This window comes from Etheostoma cragini, chromosome 10 (genome assembly GCF_013103735.1).
Source record: "Etheostoma cragini isolate CJK2018 chromosome 10, CSU_Ecrag_1.0, whole genome shotgun sequence".
NCBI classification, from domain to species: domain Eukaryota; kingdom Metazoa; phylum Chordata; class Actinopteri; order Perciformes; family Percidae; genus Etheostoma; species Etheostoma cragini.
The window spans coordinates 18,465,032-18,478,620 of record NC_048416.1 but is presented as its reverse complement, the minus strand read 5'-3'; the positions used below and the strand labels follow the sequence as shown (position 1 = coordinate 18,478,620).

Here is a 13,589-nt window from a genome sequence, read left to right as displayed (position 1 = left end):
GTCTATCTTTAGAACAGTCGCTCCCCTGCCTGCATAATGTCTCGCCGTCCATGCTTAAGCACATTTTAGAAGCATCAGGCATTATCTCCGGCTGGGCTGGAAGGCTCTTTCATGGCATTGTGTGGCATGAAAGGGCTATCTGAGTCGGTGGGAGAGATTATTATCCGACATGGGCTGAGCAGAAGGGAAGGAATGGGAGCTAAATGTGAGGCAGAGCCCGAGGGTTTGCTTTGACTCATACGCAACATCACAGCCTTTATACTAATCCATATTTAATTAGACTTTCCTTCAGTGCTCCCCCGCTCGTTTGTTTACCCTTGCTATGTTGTTTTATGGGAGGCGGAGGGAGGGAAGGGCATGGGTAGAAGGTTGACATGGGATTACTATTTATAAGCATGGATGGGGAGGGAAGGTAGAGCCTAGTGAAGGCTCCGGGGACGTACCTGCATTTCATTTCATTAATAGCACATTGTTATTCAAATAGCACCAATCAGCTCGGAAACCATAACATGTCTGGTCTTGTGTGATGTGCTGAAATTTCAATCAGTTTTTTGTAATTGTGTTAGCGGATCTGTGTTAGCATAGAAACTCCAGTGAGTAATGAGGAGCGTTTTTGACCTAAAGTGATGGGGTCATGCAGATCAACAGCTGATTAGCATTCATCAGGTGCTTTTGAAGCCTTTAGCAGAAATGATGTTCAGAGAGCTTTCTGCTCCGTTAAATTTAAATGAATGTGTTCCTCGTGTTGTCATTGGAGAATGTCAAAGGATGACTGACTTTTCATCAGATCCTTTATTAGAAACTGAGGGCTCTGCTCTGTCGTGGAGCAGTAGAAGCTTGCGAGTCCATTAAACTGAATAAAATGTGTAAAATGAACATTTCAATCAGTGTGTTGCCTTTGGGAAGGATGGCTGAAAAAGGTCAGTATAAATTCCAGCAGTAATAATTAGATTCTTTATTAGTCTTTGCCTCTAAATTCAGCTCCAAAGAAGAATGGTGCAAAGGAGCAGCATTGGCCGAGTGTTGACTTAATGTCACCCATCCATTTTGCTTTCACTCTGGTTGGCCTTGCAGGAGCTGGAAAATGGGAGGCTCATTCATCACCAACATGCATTCAGTCATAGCTCGTGCAACGCACGCGCACACACACACACACACACACACACACACACACACACACACACACACACAAATGCATCACAGTGTGAATATAACAATTACTAGTGTATAGTGTGAAAATGTCTCCTTTAAAATATTACAAATAAACACACACCTGTTGGATATTTTTATTTACCGCCACATGCCTGCTCCCTGAACTACTCATGTCTGAAAATATAGTCCGACCTGGAGGTTTTGTGATTGATGGTTGACTGACAGCAGCGCAGGCATTTGTATTCTGGCAGCACAGTGTGACACGGATGACGTTCAGCTCAATGTTTGTGATTCTTCTCATACATTTTATAGCAATCCTCCATTGTTTTCTCATGTTTGTTTCCCTTTTTTTTCTCAAACAGAGAGGAATCCCCATTGGGCAGTTTTGCAAGGACTTCAATGAGAAAACCAAGGAGCTAAAGGAAGGCATCCCTCTCCCAATCAAGATCCATGTGAAGGTGCATTTGTGAGGCTTGTCAGTCTTTCTAACCCATCCCTGACCCTTAACACTTAGCACCCCTCTCTCCCACGATTGTGGTTAATTCCACTACCTGCATAACATTACCAGAGCACTTTCATTATTCATACTCTTCCACCAAAGTAAGCCTTTCCATTTGCAGTCATTAATGAAGCAATGCCCGGAGGAACTTGGAGTCAAGAAGCATTAAGTGCATGCAAGAAACGTGATTTACTCAGAAAAGAGGTGTTATGAGCTTGTAGATTTCATTTTACACAACCACACATTGTGTGACTCGTCACGCCTCCCCCCCCACACACACCCTGTCCCACCTCTTTGTGTGCTGTTTCAAATGTGTTTTAATGAGGTTTGTGATGGAAGGAATAAATGTGTGTTGTAATGAGGTTTGTGATGGAGGGAGGGGAAGCCTAATCCTTTAAAAGGCATGAATTTATTTTGATGTGCAATATGCAGCAACAGCTCTGCCACACGTGGTGCCTCACTGCTGACCGTCATTGCCATCTGCTGGTGGTGTTAGTGCTCTGTTCACACTGTACTGCGTGTGATGTTTAATGTGTGCCTCTGAGACGTACTGTATGTTTCTCAGATTTCAACGTAGCTTTGAGCACCTCTCACCGTGCCTTTTATCGTACTTTAAAGGAACAGTTTGACATTTCTTGGCAAGCAGTTGCTGGGTGCAGTGACCTCCTGGTGTCTTGTAGTCACAAAGGTTGCCAGGCAACAATTTATGTATGTGGACGGCTAAAGCAAACAAGACAGAGCCAGCTAATTAATGAGTTTTAGAGGTACTAGTAGGCTTATTTTTTATTTAAATTTGGACGTCTGTTTCCAGTCTTTATGCTATGCTAAACACCGACTATCTAACTCTCGGTATGAAAGCTCCCATACAGTTCCTACACTATTATTCCCCTTCTCTCTCTCCGTCCTTTTGTATGCTTTTTTTTCAGTTTACCTGTCAGATGCTATAATGCAGGTGGAAACAACAGCAACACATCGGACCTTTCCAACCACTAGCTTCTCTAGATGGAGAAAAATTCTGTTTCCTTTGTTGAAAGGTCATTGCTGTTAGATAACACGACTCTGATGACAAATCACATGCTCAGTGGTATCTTCTCAGCTCAGCCTACAGTTTATTGTCCTGTATATTTTTTTTGTATTGATGTCTCAAATAACCGATGAGCCAAGCATCTGTCTCCAGATGATTTATTGATTGGATCTGTATGTCACGTTTTAGTAAATAAAGGTCAATGAGGGAATCTGAATTAAAAGGAAAGGGTCAAAATAACTCATTGAGGCTGAAGAGATTATTTAAATGTTTTTATCTTAGGGGAGGATAGAAAGGGCAAGTGAATGAGGCAGGAGAGCAGATATGCAGCCCCCCCCCAGCCCCCCCCCCTCAGATCTGCAGAGCTTTACATCCTCTTTCATATTATGGTATATTACATTGTTTTTTATGCACGACCTATTAAGCCATATTACCCAATTATAGGTTTGTAGTGGCTTGTTTCACTGTCAAGACATAGAATATAAAAATATGCTGTAATTTTGTAAAAAATAGAATTATAAGTGTTACAATTTTGATACAAATTGTTGTGTACCATGGTCTTTTGCCCAAAACAGTGATTAACAGTTAAAAATGAGCCTGGTGCATTTACAGAAAGGTTGATTAATGTGCATTGTCCTAATATAATTAATCTTATAAAGTATATGTCAGTTTTGTGTTGCCAGTTTATTGGATATAGTTTTAAATTACAATCTCTGACAGTCACAAAAAAAAGACAAAATTATAAATTACTTTGTTGTTTAGAGGTGGCACAGTAACCAATCATCTAATATTCGTACAGATTGTTGTAGTATAATTGTTGTTTCTGTTACAATAACTATTGCAATGAATACAAAGTAATTAGGTTGAATGTATGACATGAAAAAAAATAATGGAGGCAAGTCTTTAATCTGAGAGGGATGAAGAAAAAGAGTATGTACTCCTTATTCATGGGTAGCTTCAATACTGTAGACAAGAAAGGGAAAGATTTCCCCCGAAATGTCAATGAATGATTCATTGAAGCCTTTGAAGAAGCCCAGAGAGTGGTTGATACGTGTTTGTATTAGCTTAAATCATGAAGTCTTATTATTATTAAGGCTTTTTAACTTTTTGCAGTTAAACAAAGCACTGAGTTTTGCATTTTAGAAGGAATTCATCCTCTCATGAATAGTAAGGCCAAGCTACAGTGTGTTGATACTTCAGTTTTATTATACTAGTATTTTAAAACTGTATTGGATGCACAGAAAAAGAAATTATAACTCATGCGGCTTCTACTCAGTTTTATTTATTTAAGTTATCAAGAGTCATAAAGGAAGATACAGGTTTTTGTGAGAGCTATAACTACCATTAAGGACACCAAGGACACATTTTCAGTATAGATTCTGGGAAAATAAGTTTTTATTACTTTAGGAGAGGTTGAAATCCTTGGCCTTTGGAATTAAAATATCCCCACATCATCACATACTCTTCACAATACCTAGATATTGACATGGGGAACTTCCCATAAGATCATCTCTGAATGCCAATTAAATCAGCTATTAACTTAGATATTGAACATTTAATTCAAAAGACCAACGGATCTAAGCCATGAAATAACTGGCCTTCAATAATAAACATCTGCCTCTATGGAAATTTAACATAGGGGTGTGTGTACTTATGCCCCCTGTATTTTAAGGAAGAACCTTCATTTAATTACGATACATTTTTCATTCAAAAGAAAATTGGTGTCCTTAAAGGTTGAATTTTTCCTAATTTGTTTAATTAAGCTTTAAGATACATTTACAAAAGATGTTGTTTTTTTTTAGCATGGGTTCTTAAACTTATGAGCACCACTGTAAATTAAAATCCAATAGATGAATGTCTTATTTCTCCAGTTATATTCCTGGCTGCTTTTAGTTAACTGTAACCAGTCACCTCAGGCCAGTCTAGCTTTGGATTTCCCCGCATGATGAATGCATGGAGCGAGTGAGAGTAATAATTGGCATTTAAAGAGTTTTCCTTTAGCCTTTTCAAAACAAAACAAAAGGGCAGAAATCATGGATCATTGTTTATCTTTTCTAACGTTAGCTGCAATTGTTAGCATGTCTGGCTAGCTAGCCTACAGCTTTACTACCAGGGCTGAGGAACATTTTATATGACATTATTGTGTGGGGTTACAGGTTAAAAAACCAAAGCCCCATCCATAACCAGGACTTTTATTTTTTCCAGGGTTAGGATAGGGTTATCAGAGTTTATGATAATTTTAGCAGCCCTGTGCTGCTTTTAATACGATTAAAGTAAGTTTAACCAGCCAGCATTACCCAAGAAAATGCAATGTCTGCCAAACACATAAACTGCAGTCAAAGAAGGGTATGTACAGGGGGTAATAGAGGGGTTTTACAGTTTGATGTCACATTATGTTGCTGTATGTATGCTGTTTATTCTGCTACAATTCTCCATGTGTCTCTCTCTCTCTCTCTCTCTCTCTCTCTCTCTCTCTCTCTCTCTCTCTTGCTCTCTCTTTTTGTCTCTCTTCTCTGTCTTTCTTTCTCTTTCCCTCTTTCTCTGTCTGTCTCTTTCTCTCACCCCCAACCAGCCATGGTTCTGCTCGAGGTTTCTGCCTTTTAAAGGAAGTTTTTCCTTGCCTCTGTCGCCAAGTGCTGGCTCTTGGTGGGAATTGTTGGGTTTCTGTAAATAACATCACAGAGTCTGGTCTAGACCTGCTCTTTTATGAAAAGCGCAATGACATAACTGTTGTTGTGATTTGGTGCTATACAAATAAAATTGAATTGAATTAAATGTTACGTATTTTACATAAGTTATCAATTACTATGAATTTCGATCGGTAATCTGCCAACATTGTCATTGTAAACTGCATATGTGTCAACCAGAACCGAAAGTTTGACAGGGGTAGCAACAGTAACTAAGTGAGGTGAGGCTTCGTGTACAGTCGAATTGAATGAAAAAAATGAATGAATAAATAAATGTGAACAGAAGAACAACTTATAGATATCTCAATCCTACCTACAGTCCGTTTCTGGCCCACATTTGATCAGATGTTGTAATTTTGATTCTTCTGTCTCCGCAGCCCGACAGAACCTATGACCTGAAGATTGGCCAGCCTACAGTGTCTTACTTTCTAAAGCAAGCAGCCGGCATTGCGAAAGGGGCCGGCAAGACAGGTGAGATGTTCTGCTGCACTGATGTATCTGCTCTCACTGCCATCTGCGCCCGCCGAGCTAATCCTGTAACGGTCACACGTCTCTCCCTGGGCTCAGTTTTGAGCTTTGCTGTGATTGATGTTATATTCATGACATGCGGGGAACTGCAGCACTAGAAGAAAGCAGCTAAGGAGGCGTGTTAAGAAAAGAGAATTATGGATTTTCAACTTTTATGCTCCAAGCCATCCCCCATCCTTGTTTCAGCAGTTAACTCCTTATTTCCACCTCTACACTGTCTCCAACACACACACACACACACACACACACACACATACACACACACACACACACACACACACACACAAACACACACACTCATAGTCATACCCCCCACATCCTATTTGGTGCCAAACTCTATTTTGTATAGTTATTGAATTTTTCAGTTTTTTTTTCTTCTTCTTCATTAACACCCTGCAATCTATGTGTGTGCGTGTGAAGGCCACGAGACAGCAGGGATGGTGTCGGTGAGGGCGGTGTATGAGATTGCCCAGGTGAAAGCCGAGGACGAGTGCTTCAAAATGAGGAACGCCTCCCTCGAGACCGTCGTCAAAAGCATCATCGGCTCGGCTCGTTCACTGGGCATCAAGATTGTCAGCGAGTAAGTCTCGGTGCACTTTTTATACTATTATTGTATTGACCTGCGATGCCATGAACCCAACCTGAGTGCATGCATGCAATGCTGTCAGAAGCTGGTCCTATCCTGGACTTATTAAGTAGATTGTTATCATTTTGCATTAAGATCTTTGAATGAACAAAGAAACACAGAAACATAAAATGTCACAACTTTTACTGCAGAATTACAAGGTAGCAGCAGGTGGCGTCCTCTGTCGATGCTGCTATGTCTCCTAACGGCCACTAGAGGTCAGATAAGATAACAGTGAAGTGACCACAATGGCCACATTACCATTAAAACACATACAGTAGCTTCACTATATGATCAAATTCCAAAAAATTGCCCTGCTGCAATAACTGTAGAGGCAACGGGCTCAGACAGAAGTTGTGATGTCACTGTCCTATTTTATCTGTTCTGAGTACTCTGTAGGAGTCTGTATGGAGCGCTTAAATCTACTCGAGGATCTATGACACACACGAGAATGTAATACAGCTTCACAGTGCATATTTAGGTTAAAGTAAGCAAATAAATTACAACTTGAATGTCAGTGTTTTTAGCACTTTTGTTGCCCATACAGTGTAATAAAGTTTTGACAACTTAGGCTTAGGGTGGTTGTTAAGGGTTTTAAAATGTGGTTATGTGGCAAGGGACTTGGAGGGCCCGATTCATGTGTCTGTGCCTAGGGGCCCAGTGTGTCATCATTGTGTCATAATTTCTCCATGAAAATATTGAATTGGACAGCTAACGTTTCTATTCATCTTTACAGGTCCTATAGAGTACCTTAACCATACTAAAACATCATTATATTATACAATATCTACTTTACTGTACCAGTGTACCTTAAACAATCTGGGATTATTCAATGTATGTTTAGATTTGTTTATGGTGCAGGTTTAGTTTTAGAGACTTATACAAGTTGTTATTCAAACGTCACAGTTTAATTGACGTGCGTTAATGCATGTCTTGCATAATATCCTGTTAGTATAAAGTTTTTAAGTATGTTGACTTTTTTTATATGTACATACTGCAAGTACACCGACAGTATGTACTGTATACAATCAGTATGCAGTATGGATTTGGGACTAAGATGAATGCTACTTTAAAAAGATTGCACATCTTGCTTTTATATCATAATACTTTAGATTTTGCAGATACTCCCCCACTCCTCCTCCAACCTACTTGCGTACCCTCAAGGGGCTTTGCATCTTAACACCCACCTGTGTTTTCTTTCTGATTTTTATCATTTATTATGTGCATAGCATAAACTGTTACAGTCTTCATGCACAATCACAGTCCCTCAACCTGCCGCATCTAGTTCTTCTTCACATAATGATATTGTACTTCTCCCAGAATCCCTTTCTCCCCCTTACTTAAAGCTTAACATGTCTTGCAGCTGCAGTGCATTATGATTTATTGAGAGTACTGTCAGTGGAGAAATTGGTATCTCTGGCTCTGTTACAATGGATTTGTCCCCGGATGGTTGTTAAACACTGCTGCACTGTGCAGAGTTCAGAGAGAAGAGCATGGTTAAACTATGGTTATAGTTAATATTGCAGATAGCTGAAGGAACAAGTAGAAATGTCCATTATTCAATATCAGTATCTCCACTGGCAATATCTTGATGTGATGTTTGTCATCCACATTTATCCAGTTTTATTAGATTTTACTACAAAATGATGTAGTAATGCAAGGAACACCATCCTAAACATTTTACCTTTTAACCTCTGAAGTTTTCTGTTCCAGTAAGTCAAAGTTTTAGGTAACTAAATGTAACCAATTTCTCTCTCTCTCTCTCTCTCTCTCTCTCTCTCTCTCTCTCTCTCTCTCTCTCTCTCTCTCTCTCTAACACACTTCTCCTCTTCAGTCTATCAGCTGATGAGTACAAGCTCTTCTTGGAGCAGAGGGAGGAGAAGTTGAAAACTGATGCACAAGCAGCTGCAGCCGCCGCAGCTGAAGCTTTGACAACCAAAAAGAAATGAAGACCTGCAACATTTTTAATCTTAACCCCCGCATTCCTATTTGTATTGACTCATACATAAACCACATTCATACAAAAACACTGTTGATGTTGTGTCCGTCAGATAATAAACAGTAAGTTTGGGATTTTTTTTCTTCTGTGTCCTTATTTACGTCTGATATTTAGATTCTTTACAACAAATTCTTTGGTTTCCGTATTTTAGAATGATTTAAAAGATTTAACATCTACTACATTTTAACAACTAAAAACAGCCACTCAAATGTTAAAAATATTTATGACCCTGAGTGTTTTATTTTCACTGAGTTGAGCTAATAAAACTATAACTGCTCTGTTTTGGAAAGATTTGAATGCTTATTCTCTTTGATGTTATCATCTATTATTAACACTTCTTGGAGCGGTTTGTTTTGTCAGGTTGTGCAGATGGTATCTTTTTTATTTTTAATCATCATCATTTTAGGCATTTATTTAATAGGAAAGCTTAGACATGAAAGGGGTGAGAGAGGAGGAATGACACGCAGCAAAGGGCTGCGGGTTGGTATTAAACCTGCTGTGGCGAGGACTGACCTTCTGTACGTGGGGTGCACACTCTATCAGGCGAGCTACCCAGGCGCCCCTGCAGCTGGTTTCGTGTATATTTCACACACTTTATCAACTTAACTTTTTGTTTTGTACAAATAAAGAGTTTGGTTTCATGTACCACCAATGCTGAAACAGTTCATTTACCAACAACTATTATGAAGTCATTTATCCCCAAAAATACCAACCAAGAATTGGTTATTGCCTGTCAAATGTAAGGTGTTTGTTTTTAACATTTTAGGTTTTGGCTGTTGGACTGTTGGTTGGACAAAACAAGCAATTTGGTGATGTCACTTTGCTGTCTGAGATCTTTGGTTGGCCATGTTTCAATATTTTGTGATATTTAAAGTATTCTCGAAGATGTGTATTCATAAATGTATGTTAAGTCACTATCCATCGCTGAATGATGTAACCAAATGGTGATTGAACCTAGGGCCCATTGATGAAAGCCCTTACATTTTCTGTTGAGACTTTCAACAATAACCGCTTCTAGCTATAGAGAATGAAACAGAGCTCTTAGAGATTGTAACAAAATTGTAAAAAGAATAATTGACGGATTGAAAATATTCACTTGTTGTAGCCCTTAATGGAACATCACATTATTTAATGTTTTCCTGCATTTGCCATATATCAATATAAGAAAATATTTTTATCAAAGGCTGGATTAAATTTTTTCAAATCTATTTTAAAACAATACTCACATGCCTGTATATACATTCAAAGTAGTATTGTTCACTGTAATTGTTCTCTTCACTCCATACTGGCTGTGAAGATAATCCTTCCTACGATGATTTCGATGTCACCGTCTTCCGTCTGTGCAAACTTCAGTTCAGCTGACTCTGGGAATCATCCAGCATCAATGGCTCAGGATGTAGACGTTTTCTATTAATCTCTAGTTTATTGGTCCGACCTCCCAACTCATCTTGTGTGTATTTGTATTAATTACTAATTTATTACAGATATAAAAGCACTTTTGTGCTACTACTCCTCCTCTACAGCCATGTAAGGAAATGCTGTCTGAGGAAATGGAAAGACGGAAGGGGTTTCTTCAAGGCCACTATGGAACGGAGGAACAATACCACCAACCAATAACAGTGTGCTTCTGAGTATTGTTTTATGTCAGATTAGAAATGTGAACCTATCCTTTAATACTCTAATGATCTCTGCAATATCTTCCGACCCGATATGGACTTTATGCAAGAATCGAATAGTGTCATTTATCACAACTATACCAATATTCAGCGAGCATGAAGTATTAAAAAAAAAAAGAAAAGTCCTCATCCCTGCCCTCTTCATAACCTTTTCCTAATATGGCCTCTTGCACAACACACACTGCTCCTCTCTGGTGCAGTACTTGTCTTTGCCAGAAGATGACAGCCTTCAGCTGAGCACACTTCCTCCACTGTTCATCTTCACTCCATCAGAGACACTGCGGCAGCAGCTAGTGATGGAACATAATGTTTGTTTGAAGAAAAAAAAAAACAGTACAATGTTTAGAGCTTTGCCTCCGTTACATGTCATAAACTCTGTATTATCTGTGATGCAGCACAGGTGATGAGATCTGGCAGAGAACAATCCATAAAACACATCTTCTAATTTTGTTTTACCTATCATGATGTACAGAAAATGGGACATATTAATTTTTTTTTTCCCTTTGATTTTAAGTGTGTTCACCTCTCCATCCTGTGGCTACATATCAGTTTGTCCCACATCCCTCTTTACTGTACCACTAATTTTAGCCTCCTCTCACTCCTCCTTTGTCTCCCCTCTCTCCCCAGCCCTCCCCTCTCCGATCCTTCTGAATGGAGGCTGAGAATAGACGAGAGGCTCTTTCAGTCAGAGCAGGAATGCCTATATATGGAGTCTTACACCACTCTGTGCGCTGATTGAGTCACAGGTACATCGAGTGAATGTGGGCTACTGTGATTTGTAAAGAGGGGTGGCTGGGGGGGTCACATGCCTACTATTATGTGTATGCGCATCATCATAAGTGGGAGGCCCACTGTGTGTGCCCGTGTGCACATGCTCACATGCAAAAACCTTGATGCCAAGAGCGTGCGTCAGTCTGAGTCAGATAGTGTCTCATTCTGTCTCGTCATGTGTGTGCGTCAGTGCTGTTGCTGAGCGAAACTCGCTCCAGGGGAAGAAATGGAAGAGAGTGTATGGGAGGGCGGAAAAGAGGCAGGGATGATGATGATGATGAGGCTGAGGGAGGAACAATGGGCTTGACTATGACGACACAAATGCATCAGCCGCATTAAGTGCACTTTTAATATAAATGCATTTGTATGACAATCAAATACACTTATAAGCAACACAATAGAACACTGGTCCACAATGTCCATTCTGCAGGAAGTAAGATGTTTAGAATATATTTCATCTTATGCAATAAAAATCTCTTTCTTATATATACAGACCAATATTGTTCTACTATACAAATGTACAAATGTGTACAACCTTTCTGAAAAGAACATATGCCTATATCCACAGACATAATGCATATGTAATAACATCTTTTTCAAATATCACACATACAATACAGTAATTTTACACATGTATATTAACTTAGCCTTTAATAGCTAGAACGTAGGAATCAATCCTTTACTTGACCGTAGACAACTCTACGTGAGCATGTCGACACCATGGGAATAGTACCATTCTCAACCCGTGTCGCTTGGTAACTGAATAGAAATAGCACCCCATCCCTATTTTCATTTTTTAAAACAAAACTTTTGTAATCTAACCCCTCTCAAAAAAGAAGAATCACTCATTCACATAGTCAATTGTGCCTCACTACACCGCACTCCAGTGGAGCAACGATGTAAATGTCCATGTCGAATGGACATGATAAAGAGTTCAGAGTTCAGCAGGTCAGGGCCGTTTCAGGCACACAGGAGCCGCTATAAGCTGCCAGCATTGCAAATATTGATGCTGCAACAATATCCAGCCGACTGCCCTCAGGCCAGCAGGGACCTGGAGAGCCCACATTCAGAGTCTAATGTACAGTACAACGTAGCATTTGTGGATTTGTGGCATGATCAGTGCTCCGGCAAACTTCCAGACAATTTCTTTTTTGGTGTTATGTCTCGCAAAGCAATGGACGTCTTCAACATTCTTGAGATCTTCACATGCCAGGATCTCTTCACAAGTTGCTTTTTTGTTTGCACATCACATTGATACACAAGATTTTAGATGGAGAGATAAATATGAAATGTTAAAGGTTTAAAGCTGCAAACTCAAAGCTCAAAGTATCTCTGATTAAAAGTTAATTATTATTTTTGAGTTTTGATATTGCCTTTAAGGCAAAAGTGCTATCGAATTAGAGCGCTACTGGCTCTGAAGACCGGATAGAAGAGCTATTGGCAGGATGTACTGATAGTGGTCATCCTAAGGATGTAAAAAATTGTAAACATTTGACTTTCATTACATTTGAGGTTTGGGTTTGCGTTGCTGCATGTCAGGCAAAAAAGTGCTATAATTCATCTCTCTATTGAAATAGCAAGAAATGTTCTTTTTTTTTGTTCACAACAGATTTTTCACTACGAGTGAATACAAATGCGCATCTGGAAGTTAAACAGCGCTTACAAGTTCAGAGAGGTTTCTCTGTCTGATCATATCTGAAGCTTGTGTTACAGAGAAGCTGAAAGACACCACATAGACTCAAAACCAAGTCAGTTATGGGTCCATGTGGTTTAACCATCATGTAAATGTTGCACCAGTTTTGTAGTAGTATACAGATAAATAACTGAACAAAAATATAAAGCCAATCTTTGTTCTTAGGAGACATGTAGGAGTTAAAGTCCTTAAGTTGTATATACATTATGTATATTTATACACTTAATAATTTTTTACTTTTCAGTAAAAGGGGCTCCACAAAATATGACAATATGCCATACTTAATGAAGTAAGTCACAGACTTATTTTAGAACGGAGGAACACTTCCACTCCCATCTGAAAGACAAAAAAGGGAAGAGAGAGAAAGAGGATGTTAGTGACGTATTTGGAGAAATGGGTTTTCATCTCTTTTAACAAGACTAAAATGAAAGAAAAAAGACAGATTATTACCTTTGTGGAAGCACTGTGGCGATGGATGACATTGGAGTTGATACAACTCAGGTTGTTGCCCTAAGCCAGGGGCGATCGAGGCACCTGCCCCAAACATGGGTTCCAGGACAGCCAGTTCCTCTAGGAGGGACTGATTGCAAGACACAGCGGGCATGGGCGAGACGTTGGGTGTGGAGGCGGCAGGGCTGGGGGAGGCAGTGAGGATGAGGGGAGGGGAAGCTTGGATGGAGGAGCAAGAGGACACAGGAGATGACACCACCTCGATCTCCATTGCTTCCTCCGCTAGCCCCTCTCCTTCTGCCGTTGCCCCGGCCTCAGCAGCCACAGTCGCCCCGCACCCAACCATGGAGTTACATTGCGCCGATTGGACGCTACAGAAGTGGCCTACTCCCTCAAACTGGGAGGGTTGGTTCCAGCATACTGGGGTTTGAAGAGAGATTGGGCTGGAGGGATTGGGCGAGGGGGAGGGGGAGGAGGGGCTGGGG

At 40.0% G+C, this 13,589-nt stretch overlaps 2 protein-coding genes across 2 annotated transcripts in view; one reads left to right on the top strand and one right to left on the bottom strand.

The window, feature by feature from the left end:
* Positions 1–8,591, top strand: part of mrpl11 (mitochondrial ribosomal protein L11) — a 38,997-nt gene extending 30,406 nt beyond the window's left edge. The window contains exons 3-6 of the mRNA XM_034883861.1: positions 1,515–1,610; positions 5,740–5,833; positions 6,311–6,470; positions 8,350–8,591. Coding sequence (XP_034739752.1) covers positions 1,515–1,610; positions 5,740–5,833; positions 6,311–6,470; positions 8,350–8,464 — 465 coding nt within the window. The 3' untranslated portion in view covers positions 8,465–8,591. The remainder of the gene's footprint in view (positions 1–1,514; positions 1,611–5,739; positions 5,834–6,310; positions 6,471–8,349) is intronic.
* A 2,694-nt stretch (positions 8,592–11,285) lies between these two features.
* npas4a (neuronal PAS domain protein 4a) overlaps positions 11,286–13,589 on the bottom strand; it is a 5,294-nt gene continuing 2,990 nt past the window's right edge. Inside the window, exons 8-9 of the mRNA XM_034883385.1 lie at positions 13,105–13,583; positions 11,286–12,990 (exon numbers count right to left, since the gene is read on the bottom strand). Coding sequence (XP_034739276.1) covers positions 12,962–12,990; positions 13,105–13,583 — 508 coding nt within the window. The 3' untranslated portion in view covers positions 11,286–12,961. The remainder of the gene's footprint in view (positions 12,991–13,104; positions 13,584–13,589) is intronic.